This window comes from Ambystoma mexicanum, chromosome 12 (assembly GCF_040938575.1).
Source record: "Ambystoma mexicanum isolate Mex_15411 chromosome 12, UKY_AmexF1_1, whole genome shotgun sequence".
Classification (NCBI taxonomy): Eukaryota; Metazoa; Chordata; class Amphibia; order Caudata; family Ambystomatidae; genus Ambystoma; species Ambystoma mexicanum.
The window spans coordinates 1,014,347,314-1,014,374,102 of record NC_090936.1 but is presented as its reverse complement, the minus strand read 5'-3'; the positions used below and the strand labels follow the sequence as shown (position 1 = coordinate 1,014,374,102).

The window sequence follows — 26,789 nt, the reverse complement described above, 5'->3', positions numbered from 1 at the left end:
TAGTGTTTTTCCATTAATTCGCCATATGTGGGCCATCTATCCCTGATCTCCCTCATTAAGATGCAGTGTAGCAAGTATTGGCCTCGGTGCCAAAGGAGGTGTCCTGCAGTAGGTCTCCGATCGTGACAACGCCTTTGGGTTCCCAGCATGCCTGTATCCCCAGTCGCGCTTGCCTGCAGGATGATACCACCGACACCAGAACAATCTGTAAATCCAATCTGCGTGAGTGCTCTATCCCACATGTGCACCCCTAGGGACACCAAGTGTCAGCCTAAGCAGGCTCTGTGTCCCTTATTTGATAACAGTTCACGCAGATAAAAGGGTATCACAGTGGACAGGAGCATCTGCGTGTCCGGATTATGTAGAGAGGACAGGGCTCTCCTGTGTTTACCATTTTGCCATAGAAATTCACTATATATAGAATCTAGAGCCTTGAAAAAGGTTTTGGGTATATAATAAGGGACATTTACAAAGTAATGCAAAAGTCTCAGCAGGACAACCATCTTTAACATCGAAAGTGGCAATTTATTCTAGAACCATATGGAGTTACTGATGCCCTCTAGGGCTTTCAAGGTGTTAAGATGCTTCGTCTCCGGGTCATGATACATGTTGACCCCCAGACATCTGAACGTTCCGACACTCCATATTAGTTCAAGGACTGTATATCCCTCTCTTAGATAACCCAGCTATCAGGAACAGGGAAGCTTTGTCTAAGCTGATCATGATCCTGAAAAGGTTTGCAAACAGCGCCAGGGCTTCCATAAGAAGCTCCAAGTTGTCCTCTGGGTTTTGGGTGTATAGCAAGGTGTAATCGGCGTACATTGACATCAGATTACTCTCGCTATCCACGACTATGCCTGCTGCCAGATATTCCATGCCTAGGTACTGCGCTATTGGTTACATGGACAGAATATACAGCAATGGAGACAGCGGGCACCCTTGGCTGGTACCTTTCTCTAACTACCATGGATCCGAAAATGTGCCTGAAAGTCCGGATGCTAGAAACTGGTCGGGTGTAGATCAGCCGTACCCATCTTTTGTATGCCTGCCCGATGCTGAACCTTCTCAATGAGGCATAAAGCCACTCCCACTGCACTGAGTCGAGCGCCTTTATTGCGTCATATTGCTATAACACAGGGGATCTCCTGGGATGCTGTGCTGTCCATAACGTGGAGCAACCGCTGCAGATTCCAAGCCATGTTTCTACCTGGCACGTATCCGGTTTGGTCGGGATGTATGATTGTATGGATCACTTTCTTCAGCCGGTTCGCTAATGTGGCGGTCAGTATTTTGTTGTCTTGAATTAGCATGGACAATGGTCTATATGAACCGCACTCAGCTGGAGGTTTGCAAGGTTTGAGGAACGGGACAATAATCGGTTCCCTGAGACTAAGGGGAAGAACTCCTGCTTCATAAGAATTGGTGAATACATTCAGGAGCTGAGGGGCTAGTTCTTCTTTATAAAACTCGCCGGGTAAGCCGTCTGAGCCTGGGGTTTTGCCCGTCAGCAGTGATCTGATCGTACCCTGTAGTTCATCTAGTGTAATGGGTGCTTCCAGGCTATCAATCGCCTATTGGCTTAGGCGAGGGAGGTTTATCTCCTCTAGCACCTCATCTATATGTGCTTGTGATACCTGGGGACCCTCTTGGTATAGGGAATAATAGAAATCCTTGAAAGCCACATTAATTCCCTCTTGAGGGTAGCACATTTTCTCTGCCTGCGTAAGAATTGAGTAAATCGGGTTCTGGTGCTCTTCCCTTTTGTATAACCAAGCCAACAGCCTGCCTGGCTTGTCCCCCTCCTTAGGTTGTGTCTCTATGTATTTGGAATAGTTGTGTTTACCAAGTCTGTCCCAGCATTCCACGCACCTCCCCTTTAATGCGACAACCTCAGATTCCAGGCCCTCGTAGTACGTGTAGGTCTGTTCAAGCATTTGTAAACGCTCCTGTGCAGAGGTTAGTTTCCTGCCTAGTAAGGTTTGGACATTGCTAGATTTAGCGATGGCGGTGCCCCTGATTACCACCTTAAGAGCTTCCCAGAAGGTGCCTGCACTCAAGACACTGCCTATGTTATATTTAATGTAATCTACAATACCATCCTTAACATGGTCTCGGAAGGGGATATCTTGCAAGGCTTCGCTCCTCATCCTCCATGTGGGTATCGGAGCTCTAGGGGGCAGATACTGCCACTTTATTCAGAGGGGGGCATGATCTGATCGAACCCTACTTTTGTATTCTGCGAGCACAAAGCTATCGGCCAGCTCTTGGCCTATAAAGAAGTAATCGATCCTCGTATGAACTGCGTGCGTGGTGGAAAAGGAGAAGTGTCTGGTGTCAGTGTGTAGGGCCCTCCAAATATCCACTAAATCGAATGACGTCAGAATGGTCTGTAGGGACCTAGAGGGAGGGACAGGCTTGTGAAACCTGGAGTCTGATCTATCCAATACTAGGTTTAAAGTACAGTTGAAATTCCCCCCATATGATGTTGCTTTCTCTAAATGGGGCAAGCCTCGGGTATAGTGATTGGAAAAGCTTTGTAGCATTGTGATTGGGGGAATACGTGTTAATCAAACATATGTTCTAAGAGCCTTTGTACCAGCACCATTCTGCCTTCGTAATCAGACTTCGCGTGGACAACCTTGAACGGCAGCATGGGCACTATCCAAATCAGAAGCCACCCCCCCAAGCGTATGCAGAGAAAGGGGAACCGAAAATGCGTCCACTCCACTTCCTGGATAAAGCCTGTTTGTCAGCAGTTAGGTGCGTCTCTTGTAACAAGGCTATGTCCATTTTACTTCTTCTCAAATGGACCCTATTCCTCTTTACATAATTGTTGAAGCCCCCAACGTTCCAAGTAAGTACATTAACTGTGCTAGCCATGAGCATCAATATATCGTGAGGAAGCCCTCTGCTGTAGACCGATCGGGCGCTCCCAACCCATGCAGGGCGGTGAACAATGCAAAGTATCTTTACAGGGGTTTCTCACAGGCATTCAGTCAGGCAAGGCATAACCCCATTTAACAATCCCACTTCCCCAACTAACAAATGCCCAGCAACTTGGTCCATGCTCAGGCATCTCTGCATCTTGCAGTCGCCTCAGGTATATGAACCCGAGGCTTGTGCGCAGCGGGTGGATGCAAAAACAAGCGCCCCAAAAATAGAGATGAAAAAAACAGCAAGGAAGAAAAAGGCTACAACTAAAGGAGAAGGAAAGGCCCTGTGGATATAGCTGCTGCCTCCCCGGGACGGGTCTGCACCTTGGGAGGAATAGTCTCACCGAGAGGCGAGGATCAGGAGCCAGATGAGACCGCCGCTCAGTCAGTGGCCCGTCTCTCTGGGGGGAGCCCAGAAAACCCTCAGACATTGACAAAGCGATACCAGTATAATAGGCGTTGGCTTGACATTGTTGTGTCTCTCGTCAGCTCTGCTGGTCATAAATCTGTAGCTCAAGTGTCGTCTTCTCAGGCAGGGGGTTGTATCTTCTATCTATCCACTATTGTGCCTACTCCGGGAGGTCGAAGAACAGCGCACAATTCTCGTAAAGGACCTTTAAGTGTACTGGATAGACGAGCATATATTTCAGGCCAGATGACTGAAGCCGCGATTTGGCCTCTTAAAATTGTGCCTTACTCTTCAGCACCTAAAAGGTGTAGTTGGGATAGACTGCCAGGTCTGCCGAACCTCTCTGTAGTATACCCCATTGTCTGGAAAAAGAGAGGATCTTCTCTGTCTTTATAGTTCAACGCCTTTGCAATTATAGGTCCAGGGGGTGCTCTTGGGGGCAGCCGTCTGGCAAGGGCTCTGTGTGTCCTTTCAATTACAAATCCTTGTGAGGGGCCCCATGTCGATCTCTTGTAGGAGCATATTTTCCACATAAGCTGTCTTCAACCTCCGGCAGCCCGACAATGCGGACGTCGTTTCTGCGAGCCCTTCCATGTCCTGTGTCCTCCACCCCGTTTTCCAACAAGCTGACTTCCTGCTGTAGGATATGAATATTGGAGACTGTTACATTGAGTTCCTCAGTGTTTCTTTCACTTGTGTTTCCAGAGACGTAGTTCTCTCTGCCAGCTTCCTGACATCCTGCCGTATTAGGCCCACGTCAAGCTTCAATCTGCGTGCCTAATGTGGACTTTAGTCTGCAATTGCCTGCAAGACTTGATTGTGCATCTCTACGGCATCCACACCTTTTGCCGGCGATGACGCCATATCTGCCCCAGGTGCCTCTCTGTGACTTTTGACGTAACTGTCCAGGGTTTTTTGGGTTGTTTTGACAGCCTTGAGAGGCATCTAGCTTGTTTACCTCGCCGTCGTGGTAGGTAGTAGGTGTTGGTGACCTTGTGCACACCTCTGGAGTATCCGGATGCTGCCTACGGTTGAGCAATATCTATGATTTAGCCTAAGGGGCAAGACTTCCAGGGTACTTGGGCCACTGTAGTGCAGTGGGAGCAGTGCTAGCTTCGACTGCTGTATATTCTGCAGCAATTTATTCTCAGTCCAAATGAAGGCTTTAGGAGTATGCGCACCCTTGCGCCTCGGGAGTGCTGTCCCCGTTGCATGAGTGGGGTACGCAGTAGTGTCCCGGACTTATTGTCTGTCACTCAACCATCTATTTCAAGTACTAATGGAGCCAACTGCCTGGTGATTAAATACACATGTGCCCGTCTCCCACTGGGACAAAGGGCCCCCAGCTGCTGGATGAACGCGGCTGCTCGAGAATCCTCAGCACCTACGATGGGCTCACCGAGATTGTAGTCACCATGGGGGCTAAGAGGGCAACAGCGTCATTTGTGCCCTGGGGGCAATGCAAGCATCCCGGTCCGATGACAACAAACAGCAAAGGGAGGCCCTACCCCATCCCCCCCGGACACCCTCCCAATGGGGGGCACAGAGTCTCTCCTGTTATGCCTGCCTCCGCCCAGGTTAATGGGGCACTGTCTTTGAAGCAGGGTCCCCCAGGCCGGAGTGCTATGGGTGCTGCCAGGGGTGCACACGTCTCTGCTCTGGCCTGGCGGGCAATAGCTAAGCAGTGTTATCTGCCCTCAGGCTTCATTCAGGCCCAATGTTGGGGTGCTTCCCGGGGGGACCAGCACAAGCCCACAGGCAATGCAAGTCTATTTCCTGAGGCCGGGCTCTGTGGGGTAGGGCGCCAACCGCAGCTACCGCATCTCATTGCTCTGGATCCGTTCTACCTCCATCAGAGGCCTCATCTGCTGGCCGTGCACGCTCTCAGCCGCCACTGCTCTGTGTACTCCCCTTGAAGCACGCCCCTCACTCCGCCCACTAAGGGCTAGCTCTGCGTCCTCAATCTGCAAATCAGGTTGATATTATCGACCTCTGGGTCAACAGATATGACGTGCTCTCCGAAAGTGGTCTGGAAGTCCCCGACAAGACCTCTTGTGCATGTATTGATGCACAATGGGCATACTCCCTGCCCCAGTGGCTCAGAGGATTACAATTTTCAGATCCATTGTCCTGGCTGACACCACATAAATATGCTTCAGAGTGTACCACTATGGTATTACAGTGTACCGATTATTATTGGTGGTAAAGTTAAAATCCGACGTCACAGCGGCCTAGCACTAATCCCATTCTGCGGCTGCTCCCGTTCAGCTGGGAGGACAGTACACGCGGACGTATTACTGCCTATTGTATCCAGCACCCCCTTGCGGCCTAAGGCTGCCTTCTTGTTACAGTGCGCGTAGACAGGCGACGTCGAAGCAGCCACCAGTTTCAAAAGGCATCATGCTATGTCACACTGGAGTGAAGCCATCGTCTGCCTGTGATAGGTCGGCCACAAAAAGGATATTTTTTTGTCCGAGCACACTAGTCGAATTCTGTGTTAGTTTCCCATAGGCCAAGGCATCGGAGGGCCCTCTTTATTCTTCTCTGGTCTATGGTGCCTGTGCCATCGCTACGTTGCAGGGGGCATTGTCCGCAGGTGTATCAGCAGACCGGCTGTCCCCTCTGTGTAAGCGAATGAACGTTTACCAGCAAAGAAGCTGCATCTGGCAAACACACAGAGGTGCCCAGCTCCTCCTCCAGTGTGCCTCTTACTTCGTCTGGGGCTGCACCGAAGCAGTGGCGGCTGCCATCGTGCCGCCTCCCAATGCCGCAGTTCTGTGTGGTAGCCGTATGGGGCCACCGGTGCAGCCCAAGTTTGGTGTAAATGTTCACCATATACTCCCACACTCGTTAGTGTAAAGGATCACGTCTGTGCCCAGGCTCCAAGGATCGAGTCACGGATCAGCCCCGGGCCTTTCTTCAGGCACTCGTCACAGTGCCATGGCAAGCCACGCCCCTCCCAGGGAGGAACATGGTTAGTATAGCATGAGCTTAGTTCAAGTTTCGCAACCCTAGCTAAAGGCAGTCAGTTGGCGAGGGCTTGAAGTCTTGACAATCAGCAAATTTACAAAGAGTCCCTGTGGATTTCTTCCAGTGTCAAGAGTTATTGAAGCAGCAAGTTAACTAATAAAGGAGACCTAAAAACAGACTTGAGAAGGGGACACAAGCAGCATCATGGGTCAGAGTTAAGAAGGGGTTGCCTTGGACACCTCTACGCGGACTCCAATGCTCTGGAGCGACTTCTTGGAATCTGATAAGCAATACCTTTTTCCCCCACAGCACCTTAAGTTAGGAGAAAAGGTTAGTGATGGATGCTCCGCGATGTTGCAGCTCTGGACCAGACCTCTGATTCTTTGGTCTGGTGACTGAAGGTATGACAATGGATGAGATCTCTCAGCAGAAGTCTCGAGGGAGGACTTGTGGCACCACGTTCAGCAACTTCTTGGTTAGCTCTGCGGTTTTGGCTCCATTTCTGCAACACCAACAGAGGACACGGATCGGCCAGTCAATCTTCTTCGCTTCCTGCTGTCCCACATGCTGGTGAGGAGGCCTGGACGAGTTGTATCCGATCTCTGGATTGTCCTTATGGGTTCAGCAAAGATTGACGGATTCAGCCTTTCCACGCCAATGCACCCGGAATGGGCAGCTGGTCTCCTGGTACTGGGGTTCCGCAGCTCTGGAAACTCAGACCTCGGGAGATGGCTTGTTTCAAAGTTCATCTAGGGACTGGTTGTTCCCACCTGCCAAAGGGAAGGAGTCCTCTTCAGAGCTCCTCTGTCACATAGAAAAGGGGTCAGGACAGCAGTGGTCGCTTCACGATGTTGCAAAGGGTCTGCAGGCGTCTCTGGTCGTCGTCTTCTTTAGTTACTTCAGCTTCCAGTGGTTGACTTGCTTTTCACTCCAGAAGCCTCACCTTTTATACAGTTCCAGCAAACAGTCCTCATTTTATCGAAGAACAAGATACTTACCCCTAGTAACGTTAATTCTTCTGGATGTTACTCCCATGTATTCTGCATCTTATGATATCTTTGTTACCAGCTTCAGCTGCTTCGGGGAAACATGTTCTCTCTGCAGAGGGCGCTGCGCATCGTGGCGGGCGGTCGACTTGATGCCCCCCCCAAAGCCCTCCATCTAGGCTGACGTCATCGTCGAGTACTTCTACCACGCACAGCGCCTGTTGGTTTCAGTTCTGTTTTTTCACCACCCATATGCAGAATTACTGCCCTTGATAAGTGCCTTTAATTTAACAGACCTTAAAAGAGCGCAAGGTCTAAAGCTCAGAAATTCTACAGTGGGGTATGTTAGGAGGGCGATGAGGAATTTGTGGGAGGGACATCCAGTCGAAAAAAACATTACCAGGGATAAGTAACTTGTTCATCGAATGGATTGTGTCGTCCACGTATTCCTCATTTTATGATAGACTCCGAAAGCAGTATTAGGGAGTAAGAATTTGAGAATTAATTTTTGTCAAGAATGGAGCATAGAACTGCCTTCCAAAATCTTCCCTCATTGTTAGAGGTGTCCAAACAATGTTTTGTAAACGTGTGGATAGTGGACTAGGTAGCTGCCTCGTAGATATCGTTTATCGACACTCCCCTCTGAAGGGCAGAGGAAGTTCCCATGCCCCTAGCGGAATGTGACATTAAGCCGTCTGGGGGATCTTTCCTGGAGCAGAACAGTTTGCACTTCCGGTTGACACTCGTCGCAAACAGATCCATTTGAGGGGTTCTCCAAAGGGTGAAGATCTCTTGAAGGACTTGCTGAGCTAGTTCCCACTTGTGGGAGACAGTGCCCTGCCTGCTCAGAGCGTCCGCCGCCATGTTCTCCTCTCCGGTTATGTGAAATGCTGATAGGGAGATTCCTTCTTGAATTGTCCAGAACCAGAGATGCATTGCTCCTCTGCACAGTGGTAGTGACCCTACGCCTCCTCTCTTGTTGAGCTAGTACATGGCCACTGTGTTGTCCACCATTATCAGTACATTCTTTCCCCGGACAGAGGGTAGAAAGGCCTTCAGTGCTAGTCTGATTGCCCTCAGCTCGAAAAGGTTGATGTGTAGTTTGCACTCCGATGGAGACCAACGACCGCTGATTGTCAGATTGTTGGTGTGGTCTCCCCACCCCGTGAGTCGTGAGTGAGGCGTCATCACTATTGTTATCTCTGGCCATGGCGGACAAAAAGGTTCTTCTTCCAGAATGTTGTCCTCACAGGCCCACCACAGAAGACCCTGTGCGACTCTGCTTGGAACTTGAATGAAGTCAGACATCCCACCTTAGAATTGAGACCACTGTGCTCTGAGAGCCCATTGAAGGGATCTCATTCTCAGGCAGGCCTCTGGCACCAGAAACATGCAGGATGCCATGAGGCTGAGCAACCTCAAAAAGTCGAAGGCCGGAAGACGCTGGGCACTCTGAAACTTAGTAACCCATCTGCAAAATGTGTTGAGTCCTCACCTCAGGAGTCCAGGCTTTTCCCAAGGATGCATCCAGGACCGCTCCAATGAACTGGAGTCTGAGATGGTACCATGTGGGACTTTAATTGAGGTTGAAGCCCAATCTGTGGAGGGAGTGGCAGGCGATACTGAGATGTTCCTGGGCCTGTTCATGTGAACGTGCCCTGATCAGCCAATAGTCCAGGTAGGGGTAGATGTGAACGCCCCCCACCCTGAGACTTTCTTTCACCCCTGCCATTAACTGGGTGAAAACCCTTTGGGCAGAGGTCAGCCCGAATGACAGAACTCAAAACTGATCATGAGAACCGCCAGCGGCGAACCTCAGGTACTTCCTGTGCAGGATCGATTGGCACATGAAAGTAAGCATCCTGAAGGTCCAATGATACCATCCAATCCTGGAGCTGGAGGGTGTGAAGGATCTGAGAAAGTGTGACCATCTTGAACGTTCCCTTCCTGAGGAACTTGTTCAAGTATCTCAAGTCCAAGATAGATCTCAGTCCTCTGTCCTTCTTGGGGATTAGGCAATAGGGAGAATACCATCCTCTGCTCCTCTCCATCACAGGTTCTGGTTCTGTAGCACCTTTCTCTAGCAGTGTCAACATTTCCTGCAACAGGAATGGATCTGGAACAATTAGCGAATGGCTTCCAGGTGGATGATCCCGAGGTCTCTGTGTAAAGTGGAGGCAGTAACCCTGGGCTACTGTTACCAGTGCATGCTGCGACAGTCTGCTTCTCACCGGGGTGTTGCGAGTCAAGATCGTGCAGTGGTTTGAGGCAGCTGAAGCAGCAGCTGATGGTAAAGACGCTGCTGCTTGGGTGTGCTTTGCATCTCTCCCTCATCCACCACAAGGACATCTTCTATAGATCATGGTGTCTCACAGAAGGGTCCTCATGCAAAATGACGCAGATGTTATGTTTGCCTTTCTCCAAGGAAAAACAACTGCCCAGATGTGGTCTTTGATCCAATCAGTAAATCAACCCCAGCACAATTATCAATCAACGGGCGCCACAGAAGTAGCCCGGGTAAACTTTTATGGCAACCTATTTAAAGATGTGGCTCCGAGAACAACAGCACTTGTAAAACAGCAGATTTATGGGTTCTCCCATAATACCAGATGGACTTGACCATTATGAATAAAAAACATAGTTCCTGGCGGTATATCAAACCAGATGCTAATGGATAACCCGTAGCAATGGCTCGATTTCTTGAATGTAGTGATCCAAAATGTACTAACAAAGAAACTGATCCGCCACAAGTCATGGAAGACCTCAAATGTAATCCCTATATTCAAAGACAGGCCGAGATCAGATCCTTCCAACTATAGGCCAATAGCCCTCTTGGACGCTATGGGGAAACTATACACCTCTTTGGATCCAACTGTTTAATCTTTTTAATAACAAAGAGGCCTCTTCGACAGATTTCAAGCAGGGTTTGTAAAATGCTTAGGGACGGTACCCCCAGCCTTTTAAAACTCCCTCCTCAAAAGTAAGACCTTGAAAGCAAACACCAAACTACACATGGCCTTTGTGGATTTCTCTAAGACGTTCGACAGCCTAAATAGAAAGCGTCTATGGAACAAACTGACAAAGAAGGAATGCCCTACAGATCTCCTAGAACAAATGAAGGGTCTATATTCCAACACCTCCATAGAGTCCGACTTAACACCTCAGGACTACTAAGTAAGAAAATACAAACCCATCAAAGAGTGAAACGGGATGTCCTCTGGCTCCGGCCCTTTACAGCTTTGTTTTTTTTTTTTAAATATGTTTTTATTGATTTTTTACCAGCATGTGAATTTCGATACATGTGAATTTCACAGTACCATCTTATGATAATTCAATGCAACGAATACAAGGTAACAGTAAAGCAGTAGTTAATGCCACACTTGTGTCTTGACCCCCTCCCCCCGTCCCACCCTCCTTCCCCCAACCCCACTCGACTCTTTTACCTCGTAAAGACTGACAGTTCGGTCTAAGTGTTATACTGAGTACCATCAATGTCTTTCACTCTCTGATGCGCAACATCACCTTCCAACTCAAGATTATCTCTTGTCAAACAGTTTGGGACTGTGTCGATAGTATGGCTCGAGGCTCTTGGGGAGAAAGGTTTATTCCGTTAGTCTGTGGGTTCCCAGAATGCTGCATAATGTTCCAAGAAAGGCAACCAAATTGTGTCTATGTTCCTACGAGATTCATGCACGGCAGCTGTGAGACTTTCCATTTCGTAAATAGAGTGCGCTTTGATCAACCATTCTCTTTTTGAATGGAGGGCGATCAATTTCCATTTTACAGTCAGGCACACTCTAGCCGCTAGCAGCAGGTTTTGTGGCATGTGTGTCAGCGTCTTGCCAAGTCTTCATCGCTCAATTCTACCCCAAACAGCACAAACACTGGTGTTAGTTCCCTAGAAATCCAGTCTATGGCCTGGATCCACCCTAGCACCTCCTTCCAGTAAATCTGTACCCTGTCGCATCCCCACCACTGGTGCCAATAATCACAGCGTTCTCCACAACCTCTCCAACAGTAAGGGGACTTGCCCGGGAACATCTTAGACAGCTTAAGGGGGTGTAGTGCCTTCTCATCAAAATGCGTGCGTTGTGCATTTTATATTACATTGAAATAGATGACGTCCACACCGCCTTATATATCCCTCTCCATATCTGATTGTGATGCCATTGCCAGATCGGCCTCCCATTTGACTTCTGAAGACAGGCACTGGAGATGGCCCCTGGAGAGCAAAGAGTTGTACATTCGTGATATGAGACCTCTCGAAACTTGGGGGATACTCAATATTTGTTCAAACGGCGTGAGGGGACGCCATAGGGAATCGCCCCATCAGGCGTCGGTCAATATGCTCCAAAGCTGAAAAAAAGGAAGAGAGGCGCTTCTGCGCCTTGTAGGTCACATTTAAATTCTTCCAAGGTTACAAACACGGCCTTTTTCCACAACTGCCCAGCTCGGGTAAGTCCTGCTTCACACCAGGCTTGAAACCGCTGAACTTCACTGAGCAGGTCTTGAATGGAGGGGGACCAGATACAGCTAAGGGGGGATGGCCACATGCTTACTCCCCGCATGGCGCGGGATGGGCGCCAGATAGACCACAGTACTTTGAGAATGGGATGTTCCTTAACTCTTCGTGTCATAGCTGGTAATGGGACCCACAGCCATTCTCCCAGTGTGACCGGTGCAAAAATGTTTTCTATTGCAACCCATTGTTTTTCTTGACTTTCCCACAAATGGTCTGGAAGTACCGGAGTTGTGCGGCCCGGCCCTGTAGTATTCCTCTAAATCCGGGAAGCCCATACCTCCCTCCTCTTTAGGCTGGATTAATGTCGAGTACTGAATCCTCGCTCTCTTGTCGGCCCATGGGAATCTTAGTAGTGTGCGCTTTACTTCTGCCAAGAAAGGTTCTGGGACACTAATAGGGAGGGACTGGAATAGAAATAGAAACCGTGGTAAGATATTCATTTTTATAGTGGTGAAACGCGCCGCCCAGGACATGGGCAGTTTAAGCCATCTAGCGATGTCGATTTGAATGGCTCTACACAAGGGGACATAATTAGCCTCAAATAGGCCTCATAAAGAGACTGTGATGTTAACTCCCAAGTATCGGACAGATTCGGTTTGTACTTGAAAGCGGCATTCCGTTTTTAACAGCTCCTCTAATTCAATTTTTTTTTTTTTTAAAGGAATCGCTATGGTTTTCTGAAGGTTGGCTTGGAAGCTTGATAGGGCACCATAGCGTGATAGTTCTTCGAAGAAGGCAGGGATAGATTCAGATGGTAAGGTATAGGAGGAAATTGTCAGCAAATAAGGCTAACTTGTACTCACTTCCACCCCACGGGATGCCTTTGATCCTGGAATTGGATCGAATGGCCTGAGCAAAGGGCTCTACGACCAGGGCGTAGATCAAGGGTGAAAGCGGGCAGCCTTGTCTCGTGCAATGGGAGAGGCTAAAAAGGTTGGAGGAGATGCCATTAATGGAGACTTTGGCTTGGGACGAGTGGTAAAGTGCTTTCGCTCCTTGTATCCAAGCGGGTCCCAGGCCTACCCATTTTAGGACCGCTCTTAGAAAGGGCCATTCTACGCGATCGAAATGCCTTCTCGGCGTCTACTGATAGTAGGAAGGGATCATCGCTCTCTTCTCGGAGTGTGGCCATTAGATCTAGAGTCTTTCTAATGTTACCTGTCCCGTGCCTACCTCTCACGTATCCTACTTGGTCAGAATGTACTTGTTGGGGAAAGACCAAAGCCAGGCGGGGGGCCAGAATACTGGCTTACATTTTGGAATCTACATTTATCAGGGAGATTGGCCGGTAAAATGCACATTCTGATGTGTCCTTACCTTCCTTAGGGATTACTATAATTATGGACTCAGTAAAAGACCTAGAGGCCTGTCCAGAAACCAGGATTGAATTGAATAGTTTAGCTAGGAATGGGGAGAGGACACTGGAATTAGTTTTGTAAAAGGCCAGTGTATATCCATCCTACCCTGGAGCGGATCCTGCCTTGAGGGCGAAGATGGCTGTCTGCACTTCTATTGCGGTGATCGGGGCATTAAGTGCTCTTCTACTATGGGCAGGCGGGGAAGGGTGGCCAAGTATTCCTCGGTTGTAGAGGGGTGCCACTATCCTCGGATGAGTATAGCCTAGAGTAGTATCTAGAGAAGCTGTCAACGATATCTTGTGGAATCGTGAGAGGGGCACCAGATTCAGCGCTGATCTTAAATACCGCTCTGTCCACTCTCTGCTTTCGGAGCCTGCTGGCCAGCATTGTGTGGGCCTCATCTCTCCTTTTAAAAAACATTTGTTTGAGCTATTTTAGCTGTGTGAGGGCCTTGCCATTCCATATGTCTTTTAGTTCTTCCCTCATCTGTTTAATTTTTAGGATCATATCTTCTTCATTGGTGGAGTGTTCCCTCAAGGCTTTTTCCAGTTCAGTTATGCCTACTCTAAGCTCTCCCTCCCTGAGTAGCCTAAGCCTCTTCTTAGCTGCCCCCTCTGCTATTAAAATCCCCCTTATTGTGGCTTTTCCGGCTTCCCAGACCGTGTTTAATGACATTCCTTCTGTTTCATTGGTTTCGAAGTATTCTTCGATGGCTTCAGAAGGGTCTCTTTAAAAAGTGGATCTCTACAGAGGAAGTTGCTACACTGCGACCTACGGTCGGGGGTTGGCATGGGCCCAAGTCTAGGTCTAATGTGCATAGATCGTGGTCTGACCAAGCTACTACTTGTATGGTTGTATCTACGATATTGCTTTCATTTTCCGCATCTATCATCGATTCTAGAAAACGTTCGGTGTGGTGGAGAGAAGAAGGTAAAGGACCTCCTCTCTGGGTGTGCCGTGCGCCAGGTATCGAGAGGTTTTCCCTTAACTGGCCAAGGAATCTGTCTCCTTGAAGGTTGCTTGGGGGGGAGGGTATCTTGTTGTACAGGGTGCCAATCATGCTCTCTGTCTACTGCTACATTGAAATCGCCTCCACAGATTAATGTGCCCTCCCTCCAGTTATCTAGAAAGTCGACCAAGGGTTTCGAAAAAATCCGACTGTGCCTGGTTGGACGCATATGCCGAACAGAGTGTGATGGAGCGTGTTCTTAGTTTAACCTTGAGTGCTACGTAACTTCCCAGAGAATCTTTATACACGTGTTCTATTTGTACCCCCCAGAGATTTTCTCAACAGGATACCCACTCCGCCCTTCTTATGGGGGCCAGATGCCCAAATCTCTTCAATGATCCCCTTTTCCTGGAATCCTCCTTTCCCCTCCTCTGATGTATTTGACTCTTGTATGAAGAGGACATCTAGTTTGGATTGTTGAAACTGTCTCGCTAACATTGACCTTTTCTGCAGGGAGTTAAGGCCTTTTACGTTCTTGGAGCCGAAGACTATGCTATCAGAGCGAGCCATGTCTACTGAGATGAGTAGAATTCACTGCCCCATTGCTTTGTTAGTTGTATAATGATCGAACCCTCTCCACGTTGGCAAAGTGGTAAATTAGTCTTAATGTCGTGTGGCGTGTGCGCTAAATCTTAATTTGGTTAAGACCGTCCGTCTTTAGTGAATGAGTGGGATCCCCCCCTCCATCCCCGCCATACGAGATGCTATCGGGAGCATTCGCGCTTGGTAGAGAGACAAGAGACGCCCTAGATCAAGAAGGGCCACTCCGGGGAGATCCCTTCTCGAGCTTCAGCGAAAAAACTGGTAGAGCAGCGCTGGGTAAAGCTAACATACATAATTAACGTGCAGTGTATGCTAACAAACAATTGTGGGCTTTCAGGAAACTTCCCATTCGTTCCTTATAACAGCTGCCAAACCGAACCAGAACTTTGTGGCGGCATATTCTGAAGGAGACAGGGCTCCACCACTTTGCGCAGGTGTTAGACGCAGCGTGGACTTCTTAGGGTGTGTTTAGGTGCTTGTATTTCCATTTCAATTGTGATCGGCCTCATCTTGGGGGCCAGCTAATCGATTCGTGGACCCGCTGGCTCCCTCTGTCCATTTCCCGAACCTGATGCAGGGCTTTGGAGGTGTCGGCGAGCTTGTTATGCTTCGTCTACAGTAGTGATCCTGAAGTCCTCCCCATTGTATTCGAAGGTGAGAGAAAAGGGATGGCCCCATCGATATCTCACCCCCCTTTTCTTGAAGCCAACTAATTAGGGGGCGGCATCCTCTCCTTTTCGCCAGAGTCATCACTGAGAGCTCTTAATAGAGCTTTACTTTTGATCCGCGAAATTCTATTGCATCTGTCTCTTGCCTTCTGCAAAATTTCCTGTCTTTGGGCGTAGTAGTGGCATTTGACGAGGACCTTCGGCAGACCACCTTCTCTGTGGACTCTGTCGAATTCGAGCTCGGGGGGATTAGTATCACTGTATAGAGTCAAGATTAAGGATCTCAATGTACTTTCGAAGCCGGAGGGAGATTCGCCCTGTTCTTCCGCTAATCCTATTATGCAAATGTTAGAGCATAGCTCTCGATTTTCCAAATCGTGGACTTTGGATTCCATATCTCGCTCTTTTTGTTCCAAATCCAGAAGTCTGGCTTCGTATTGCAAGGTGGCAATGTCTCCTGATTGTTGATTGTTCTCAACTGCCTCCAGGCAGTCCTCCACTTTAGCCATTTTTGTTTGTAGGTCGGAAACGGTTTCTGTAAGAGTGTTCTTCATTGACCTTATTTCACCAAGCAGGAGACGAAGGTCAGATTTTGTTGCACTATCACAGTCGTTGCCTGGGATGTCTGATGAGCTTTGCACTTTGTTTGCCTCCATGTTTGTACGCATGCGGCTAAACTTCCGCAGGGCTGCCAGGGTGCGTGGGTCCAGCCTCGTCCCTGGCGGAGCCCGAAGACTTCTGGCTGGGTGACAAAAAGCAAAAGACAGCGGATGAATGCTCCTGTGACTCTATGATACTGTGCTTTCTCGCCATGGGAGTGGCCGACTCCCGCACAGCCTGTGCCTGCAAGAATCGGGGATCTGCACCTTGGAACCAATGTTCTTATTTACCTTTACACCTGTGTACCACCCGGCTTCTATTTCTGTTATTTTGTAGTTTCAACCAGAGTACCTCTGCCAGGCTCCCCCACTGCGCGAGTTTATTGTGGTGGTGTAGGCTTTCAACCGTGTGGGGCACTGTGGGTGAATCCAGGGACCGTGTCGGGACCTGGGTGGTGGGAGCTCGCACGTGTGTCTGAAGGTTGGCGGAGAGAAGCTGTTAGTTGCCTGCAGGGTTGGGGGGCGAGGCCAGGTGCAACCCTGGGTGATGGATACAAAGTTCTGGCCCCCAGATATGTGCTGATTTTTGTAAAGTGTCTGTTCCTGGGGTTGATCCTCTTTGGTCCGGGCAGCGGGCTGGAGCTGCTTGGTGGTTAGGATGTGGGGACCAAGTTGTGGGCTCCAAGCTCTGGCTGATGGGCTCCCGAATCGGGAGAAACTTCCGCTGGATCGGATGAAAGAAGCCCACCCGCACCGATGCCCGCTAGGCTGCTGGATGCAGGTCACAGAGAGAGGAGCGGAGGCAAAGACTGCCCCCCACATGCGGCTTTGCGCGGAGCGGGTGATTAGCGCGAACCGAGTGCTGCAGGGGCTAAGTCGAGAGTGGGAGAGGGGTTGTACACACGGAGCGGGCAGGTGCCTACCTTCACTGGGCCGGTCGTGCCGGCGTCTGTGTCCATGGTGATGGCGCAGCCTGGGTCGCTGCTGAGCACGGATCCACTCGCCTCAATATGCCTTTGTGGCTTAAAGCATTCCTGCGCTCACCGTTGCCTTTTCAGATGCACTCGCCTCTGCAGACATGCAAAGACTTCAGCCTCAGGACTCGCCATGTCCGCCGGCGCGCACAGTATGTGTGGTAGGCGCCATTTTTCTCCTTCATAGCCCTGAAGCGTTGCCTGCATGGGCATTTTGGGCCTGACGGTAACTCGGATTTCTTCCTCCTGGTTGTGCGTTTTCGTGGCGTTACAGCTCTTGGTGGTTCCCCACCGCTTCCAGTTGCTGCCGGTATCTTGATTGCGCAGTGTTTTTACCCAGCACTGCTCTTTAAATCACAATAATCCAAGCTCAAAGAGGGAGACAGTGGTTTACACAACCATCATGTCTGCGCCCCCTGGTGGTCTCCCCCCTTTACAGCTTTTACATAGCTGACCTTGGCGAGCACCCGAATTCTATCCGATACTTCTCCACTCGAGTAGGAAAGATGAAAGTGACCCACCTACTCTATAAGGATGACCTAGTCCTTCTGGACTATACGGAGATAGGCCTACAACGCCAGCTGGGTGACTTGCAGAAACATGCGGACAAAGTTAACACGAAAAAAATAAAAATCCTAACCATGAAAAGAAGCAATAACCACAAAAAGAAACTTCAAATGGTACCTAAATAATACGGAAATAGTAAGTACTCCCTCATTTAAATACCTGGGAATCACAATCTCAAACAGTGTCATAGAGACCCAAGTTGTAGAGGTGTTAAACATCAAGAACAGAGCTTTGGCAAGCCAGGCTTTAATTCTGAAGCGGAAATATTGTAGATATTTATTAACACCAATACTTGAATTCTACAGATCTAAGGTAATCCCCACTCTAATTTATGGATCTGAAGTATTTCTTAACTTACCTGTGAAATGGTGGCCGGGAATGGAGGGTTGTTTCAGTTAAAAAGTATTGGATTTGCCCCGATCACTACCGATCCAAGTTAGGAAAGAACTAGGCCTATTGTTAGGCAGAATCCTGTTCAGTGCCCTTAGGGACCACTACACACAATTAAGACTACAGGTGGTAATCCAAGTTTTACCTTTGGTACAAGCCTGTACTACTATGTTAAAGTGGTAGCAGTAGCGGAGCAGCCAGGCTTATCTCAAGAGTACATGAGCAGTAGCAGAGATTACACAAAGGGACCACAATTACTGTGACTCAAGCAAACACTGACTCAAGGTTTCAGGTAGAAAAATAGAAGTACATTTATTTTTAAACCATTTGTTATCAACACAACACTTCTATTAATTCAAAACCACACGTAAAATATAATACAACCAACCAATTCACTTTGGTACACTCTATCCCAAGGTAAGTACCCTGTGTTTCAACGGTCTTACTAACGAAACGCGTATCCGCAGCAAGAATTGTTACTGGGGCAAAACACACTTAGCACCTGGGTTAACCAGAGGGAGTTGGGGGCAAATATCATAGGCAATACTTTTGTCAAGGCAGAGAACACTCAGATAGAAATCCAAGAGTCAATTCGGCCGGAGCCAGTGTCAAGGGGAAACGGTTCCTGTTGTCGAGGATCACACAGTCGGATAGTTTGAGATTCAACATTGCCAGGAGTACTTAGATATTGCGACAGAGGAAGCAAAAGTTATAAGGAGGGAAGACCAGGGCAAGCCTTGGAGAAGAAGAAAAGGGATTCACACTAATTCCTCAAGCAGAACACAGCACCTTACTCAAAGGAGAAGCTGGTGCTCTGGCAGTTGTTCCTGTTGGTTTCCTGCAGACCCATGGTTCCTGGAGCTTCGATGTGAAGGACGTCTGGAGGGGTCTGCACCACACAGGGATGAAGCCGGCAGCAGCGACGATGAATAAAAGGTGCGCTCCTTAAAAACGGGAGAGGCTCTTCAGATGGCTATCCGGACCACTACAGCAGTGTGCAGCGATTTCGACCAAGAAGAGGATCCTCTGACTGTGGAAGATGAGCTGGTTATCCCCAACAAGCTCAAGGGAAGAAGACTCCGGACTGGATCTTCTCTGGTCGTCGAAGGGTAGATAGCTCGGACCAGCAGCAGGGCTTCACCGGGACGGGGTAGTTGCAGCAGCCGTCTTCTCCGCTTTTCTTCGGTTCTTTGTAGTTCCAGTGGTGACTCTCTGACTTCTAGCCCAAGAGACCTGCCTTTTATGCGAAAATCCCCCATTCACACAGCCTGGCTGTCAATCACGCAGCAGGGGGGTTGTCCGGCCCAGACAACCACCTCAGCCAATCATGGCAAAGTGCGACTTGGGTTTCCTAGGATACCCTGTGCAGGTGGTGACTACACCCCTCCCTCACATTCAGCCCACCTAGATACCCAGGCGCCTAGAGGAGGGCTTCTGAGCAGAAGCCCGCCAAAATACTTTGAACACAGAAGGCAAACCTGGTTTGCCGCGCAAAGTAAAACACAAGAAGGACCTTAACAAAAAGAAATAGCGAATAAACCTGACCGGAGCCAAAAGAAAAAGTATTTGGTCAAGCAGGTTTAAGTTCGAGGCGAATATAATAGCCTAAACAATACCACGTTTATATAATATAATTGCGGTAGAAATTGAGAGTAGATACCACTGCCACCAGCCAAGTCTAAATGTTAAAAGTTCAAAACAATGCTCTAAAAGGTACAGACACAAAGGGATAAGAAGTAACCCTTTCCAGTACTCATGGAAGATCGGGTGTACTGGATCTGTGGTAAATTGACTAAGTAAAGTTAATGGCAACTTTAACCTTTTGTGGGGGACTGTAGTCAGCCTCAGAAATGGAGTCGGTAGGAAGTCTAAAAGACAACTGAAGGTGCTGTGTAACACACAAAAGAAGGGGGCAACTGAAGTGGTGTACTCCAGAGCCCACAATCACAAAAACAGGTAAAGACACATGGCAAAACATGGGTAAAAGTGGAGGGAAAGCTCACACTCTTACCAAGTGAAAAAACTAAACTCCAGAAGTCCAGAAAAGCTGCTGGGGGACTCACTAGGTGAGGGAAATTAGCCATAAAATGAGAATTCTCCCTAACACCTACTATATATATATTATTTTTGGCGGTTCAGTGGAAAAAACTGAACCTGTTCAGCAAAATGTCTAAATCAGCCCCTTATGCCTATGATTGAGGGGATACAGCAGGAGCTTATGTATGGTACAAATCCTGAAATCGGGGAAAAAGATTAAAGATTGTGTAAAAACACTAGAAGACTCAGGAAGTGATTTGGAAGCGATGACCCAATTCCTGGCAAAAACAAAGAATAAATGAAGATGGAGAGACTGGATTACCACAATGGAGGAGGTTGCTCGGTTAAAACTGAATTATGACCTTGCGGCTGAGACAAAAAAACTGGGCATGATGGAACTATACCTTAAACGATGTCCGGATCCAATATTTCGGTCTACATTTACGAGGTTAAGATTCCCTTCAAGACGGGAGAAATACTAGCTGCTAGAGATGCCTCCCATAGTAAAAACCCATCCTGCAGATTCTGCAAGGAAACAGACACGAAAGAAACCCTGATGCACCTTTTCACCATCTGTATGAATTTTTCAACACAAAGGACAAGATTCTTTGGGCATTTCTTAAAAGACTACCGTACAGTAACAGCAGATGCATAGTGGACATTTTTGCTGACCTGGTGGAAGAGCTCAACGGTAATTGCCACAGTGGGCTGCTTTAGATGTGCCGTGGAAATTGAGCTTACAGCAAAAGAAACTGCTGATAACCTAAACCTAGAGCCGGGCCACTTCGGACCAGAGGGGCCAAGAGTAACACGAGTAGAAGGACTTGAATATAGAATACTCGTCAGTACCTACTTCGCCCCCTTGTTTTTTGCGTAGACTGTCAATTGCTAAAAGTTCAATGTAAACTGTAATGCAATAATACAATTAAAACAAAAAATCTTTGCCCTCTGACCAACCTGTCCTCTCGATCTTCCAACTGAGGAGTAGTAGCAAAAGGACCTACCCCTCCAAGATGATCTGCTGGAGTGAAAAGGCTGTGGTTGCCTGATGGCGGCACCTAAGGACTCGGCTGCCGCCCTTGAGGTCTGCTGCTTTTCAAGGCTTTTGTCAGCCTTATTACCAAATAAATGGGAGCCGTCAAAGGGCATACTAAGAAGTCTGGATTGTATTTCAGGTGCAAATCCTGACTACCTCAACCACGGTAATCTGCGTATGACTGTGCTTGTCACCATGGCCCTACTGATGCTGTCAGCAGTGTCCAGACCAGATTGCAGGGAGTCACACATGGCCTCCTTGCCATCCCTTATCAGGTTCATGAAGTCATCTCTTTCCTCACCTTCAGGGATGTGATTAGCTGCCTTCACTATGCAGTCTCACAGGGTGAATATGAACTTTGCAAGAGCACATGTAGAATTGGCAGACTTTAAAGCCATGCCGTTATTCAAAAAGACTTTCTTTGCCCATGAGTTAATGTGCTTATCATCTCTATCAGGGGGTATGGTTGGGTGCGCAGCTTGCTTAAAAGGCAGATGTAGCTGCTTGCAGTACTAGACTTTCCGGAGCCAGATGCATGGACAGGTAGCCAGGGTCGCTAATGGATGGCCTGTATTTTTTGTCAGATTTGAATTTACTGCAGGGCTGGACTCTGGAGCCTCCCAGTTTGCTGCAACCCTTTTTTGGAGTGCCACATGAAATGGTAGTATGGGGTCACAGTGACGACCTTCGCCTAATATGTCTGTAAGGTCGTCTTGCTCAAATGAAGGAGCTGGTCTACTCCATCCTAGAAATTCTACCACTCTGGACATTAGCCTTCCGTATGATGCATCTGCATTATCTCTCAGGTCCTGTTTCCCAAAATCTAGTTCTGGGGAGATGTCTACCCCACTAGCTGTCTGAAGGGTGTCCTGTAGCTCCCTAACACTGGTCTCTTCTGAAATGAAAAATTCAGGGACATTCGTTTTCTTATGAATTCTTGGGGTATCCAATTGAAGACCACATGGAGGGGTTTCATCTGATATTTCATAGCCCTCATATATAGATGTCAAGGATCTGAACAAAATCTTTTTGTTGGAGGTTTAAAAACCTTTTCCTGACTTTTTTGAGACAAAGGCGTCGAATGTACAGTCGGTGTCGATGTTTTTTGTATCGCGTCAACGGCATCGACAGTGTCCACGTCAATGGTGTCGATGGAAACTACTATTTGAACTTGCACTTCTCCTTCGAGGGACTCGGCCCTCGACTCAATGGTTTGTTTGACGATTTCTCCTCTGGTAGAGTAATCGAAAATTCTCGAGAGAAGTCTTAGACTTATGACCCCGCCTCGAGAGTGCGCTGGGTTTTGCCTTGGCCTTATGATCGTCATCGACCGTAGCATGGCCACTTTTCTTATCTTTCGAGGAGGACGAGGCATGTTCCTCCAAGATTTTAACCATTTTCTTCCTAAAGAGTTCCCATGCTCTTTGGAGGAGGAGTTAGTCGGGCAGACTACGCTCCATTCATCGGAGGAAGAAGAAAAGGAAGAAGGTGACCTATGCCTTCTCTTCGATTATTTTGAGGACTTAGAGGGTCTGCTCCTCGAGTGGGATTGTTTTTTTGAGGAGAAGAAACTCTCGACTCGTGGGATGAACCAAATTTCGAAGGAGTGGACTGGGATTTAGGGACAATCCTACCCACTGATAGCTTAGCTTTATGCTCTTTTAAACCATTACCTGTCATCGACTAATTACATGCTCAATGCCCAGGCACCACATACATATTTTATGCGTGTCCGTGAAGCACTTTTTGAAGCCGGGCTTTGGAGTATTCGGAGCTGAAGACTAGGTCACTTTTGTAATGTTTTTGTAGAAAACGGAAGCGCACCATAATCCTCGAATAACCGCATTTTTGAGAAAAAAAAACAGAACTGAAGCCAATGGCCGCTGCACGTGGTATATGTACTCGGCGATGACGTAAGCCGAGCTGGAGGCCCTCGAGGAACACAGTCTACCGTCTTGACGCACAGCGGCCTCTGCCGAGAGAAAAACATTTCTGAAGCAGCTGAAGCTGGAAACAAAGATATCATAAGATGAGGAAGTGGGAGGACATAGTCCATTTGAAAGGGGCGTTTGTCCAATGAGGACAGTCAGACCACCTGTGGGAGCTGGACCTATTCAGGCACTCTGGCAGACAAAGGACAGGGGGGCGGAAAACTTATACCCCATTTTCCTGTCTTTCCAGACACTCTGGAGCCTAGGCGGGGATACCTACGAGTTCCTGCCAAAGGCAAAAAAAACACTGACCTCCCCCTCCCAGAATGGTAGAAGGGCTAACAAAGAACAACCACGCTAGTAATGGCAGAAAAAGAAGGGTGGCCCCAAGATGGTACTTGGGTGCCCCTATTGCGCACTGCCAAGGCTATGGACATAGCCTGTGGTATAAAAAATAGTTGGTAGAACACTTCCATTGCTACCGGATATAACTAGGTGATTGTCTATGTGACTTAAAAGTCACAGGAGCAGGGAGAAGTAGGGTAGGATACTAGGTTTCCTTTGGCACTCCACTGAAAGGGTGTGTGCCAATCTCTGAGACTATAGTTTTGGGAGAGATACTAAGGAAGAACTGTAGTTACTTGAGTATATAGGAAAAGAGTCATAAAGGAGGAACTTAAGGGTCCCCCAGCAACACTGCCCATAAGGAGCTGTGCACTGCAGTAGTAAAAACACAGATGGCCTATGAGAGCTATGGAGCAGACAGACTCCATAGTACAGGTAGGATACAAAGAATAGAGTTCCACAAGAACGAATGAGTGGAAAAAGGCAACACTCATTCGGGATTGAAAGAAAAAGGTCCAGAAGTCCAGCAAAATGTGTTGGGGTCTCACAAGGAGAGGGGATGAAGAATAAAAATGATAAATCACCCTAACAATCACCCACTCAGCCTCACAGGACAGACACAAGACTTGAGGTAAGTATTACCCAAACCAACACAGTACCTTAGCAGAAAAGAAGAGCTCCTGGGTAAATGGCTTCACGCTGCAGCAGCACAGGACCCGGTCCCTGGAATCTCTGTCTGGTGACAAAAGAAACGGAAAATGGAAGGTAGCTTGCAGCAGCAACAGTCAGAAAAGGCTTCAACAAAGGATTCCTTAATGCTTTTTGCAGCTCTGGCTCTCTTTTACATGAACCGGATGAAGAAAAAAAAAATCGCTGGTCGTATTTCTCTTCACTCTCCTCTCTGTCCAGCCCTCTGGTGAGAGGACTTCGGGGATTTCAATCATGTATCTGGAGGTCCAACAGGAGTCCACCAAAGTTTCAGCAGGAATTGGACTTCAGAAGACGTGCACCGCACACTGGCTCAAGGTCCCCTGGTATTGGCGGTTTGCAGCTTAGCAAGGTCGCAGCTCATCGAAAGATGGCTCCAAATGCAGATCTCCTTGAGACTAGTGGGGCTCCCCAGCCTCTGGGTAGGAGTCGTCGTCTTTGGGACCCTCCAGGTCCATTGGAAGGAAGGGATAAAACAGGCTCCGGTAACACAGCAGGCTCTCCTGTCGCTGGAATTCATTACATCATTCATCTTCCTCTTCGGATTTGGTTCCAGTGGTCGACTGGTCAGCAACTTCCAGAATCGAAGTCTTTATCAGGAACTACAGCATAACTTCTGCAAACTCTCCCTGCAGTTTACAGAAAGGGGCGGCTGGCTGTCCAATCAGGACAGTCAGCTCCCGAGTAGGAACTGGTTCCTTCCAGGCAAGCTGGAAGACAAAGGGCTGCAGTGTTTTGGACTCCTCCCTCGCTTTCTGCCTTCATAGACACGCTGGAGCCTTGGCGGGGTATACAAAGGACTCCTGCCGAAGACAAAACTTCAACCAAGATCTTTCCCGCCTAGGACAGCAGAAGACCTATGAAGACCCAAGAAACAAATGGAGACCCTCTTATGCATTACCATGGCGGATTTGACAGCCTGCGAGTAATATGACTAAAAAGTCAATAAGGTATAACTACTGCCACCAGCCACTGAAGTTAATTTGCAATTATAACACAAGTGTTACCAGGTAAGTGAGAAATGGGATACAGTGCATCTCCCCAGCCCTCCACATAAGGTGGGGTGAACTGGCTCACTATATAAAATGTAAAGGGAATGGGAATCACACTTTACTTATGGGGATAAAAAGAAATTAAAAAGGGAAGACCAAAGGGGGAACCCAGCCTAAGCCCAAACGTTTTAGGGAACTATAGAATCCATACACACACTATGGAGAGGCATAGAAAGGTCACCAATAAAAAAGAGTAAAAGACTAGGTGAGAGGGGGAAAAGGATTCCCACTCACCTAGTAATAAGGGAAAAATGATCAGTAAATCCAGCAAAATGTTCTGGGGTTGTACACAGGTCAGGAAGGGTGTGCAGTCATAATGTCAAAAAAATAATATCCAATTGCAAAAATGTCTAAACAAAGTTGAAAAAAAAATATTGAATTTTTTAGTTTTTAATTTACATGTTTTTGTTGGGGTTTAGGGGTAAAAGAAAAGGGGTAAAACACAAAAAAGGGGGGTTTGGGGGGACGGGAACCACCCCATTTCGAACAAAAAACAACCAAAATAAAATTTGACATTTTTTTTTCGACTTTTTGTTTTAGACATTATGACTCAATATTATTTCATTCGACTTTATGATTATAAACAGTCAGGAAGATTAGTCACATTTATGAAAATCCTACCAAACAATGATGTGGCAATTGGGTGAGGCATGCAACTAGGGCAGCACCAGATGACAAACTATAAAGTGAAGCTTGCCTAGAATCAGGAATTAAAATCCATTTCGCCAGGCTTTCAAGATCAGCAACATAGCCACTAAACTGTATCTCCTTCTTATGTATTTGGAAACCTACGTGTTAAGTAGAAGCAGTGAAATTCCGAGAAAGAAAGTTTCAAACAATATTTATCTACCATCAAAAAGTATTTTTCAAAACCCTAGGTAGCTTTGGATGTTGGAAAGGACAAACCACAAGGAACTGATTTTCTTATACAAGAATTTTAACGTTCAGATGTAGCCCACTGATCTCATGTACTTTCTATACAAGCCTGCTGGTGCTAGCTGTTTCACTTGCCTTTTTAATGGGCTGCTTCTCAGCTCGTCGATGGCTGGCTTGAGGGTTGGTCTTCTTTGGAGGAGGCGGCTGGATTTTTCCTTGATCACGTTTCCTGTACAGATAGGGATACAGTTCAACATTTTCTGAATTCAATCCCCTCATGTCAAACAGTTCTTGTAGTAATCACAACACCACCCTTGATTTCAGTGAGATGGCAGAACTGAAGCATGCCACTCAGTAAAGTAATCTACAAAATCCACTTTGTAGCTAATCATTCGTACAGTTTAGGGTTAGCATGGAGCTCTTCTTTTTGGAATAGACTGCACCAAGAGTTGAGAATGTATGTGACTGCTTGAGCTAAATAGCTAGATGGTAAAGTCAACAGGTAGGGTATTGGGTCATTGCTCAGTAAATGAAACACTCTTGTTGGTTACTATATTACGATAACAGCATTTGGCACATGGTTACGGGAAGCAGCAAAAGGATGTGCCACAAATAGAGAGCCTCAGCAATGCCAAAGACTGTGGCGTTATGCTATCAGCTACATGATCAATGTGACTGGCCTTTGAATCAGCTAAATGATTGACCCCTGGGTTGGATGCTTCCCTTGTGTATGACCCCACCTCTTTTTGTGGTTTTAGGGACTTTTACTGTCACTGGAACCCTTTTTTAGCATATGGTTCTATGGTAGCTCCAATGGCTATTAGGAAAGGGGTGCTTTGTAAGAACCCCATTTTGGTCCTAGGTTGATTAGCTCAA

General features: G+C 47.7%; 1 protein-coding gene across 1 annotated transcript in view; it reads right to left on the bottom strand.

The window, feature by feature from the left end:
• Nucleotides 1-26,789, bottom strand: part of RBM28 (RNA binding motif protein 28) — a 728,250-nt gene that overhangs the window by 18,109 nt on the left and 683,352 nt on the right. The window contains exon 18 of the mRNA XM_069629558.1: nucleotides 26,049-26,142. Within this exon, the coding sequence (XP_069485659.1) occupies nucleotides 26,049-26,142 (94 nt within the window). The remainder of the gene's footprint in view (nucleotides 1-26,048; nucleotides 26,143-26,789) is intronic.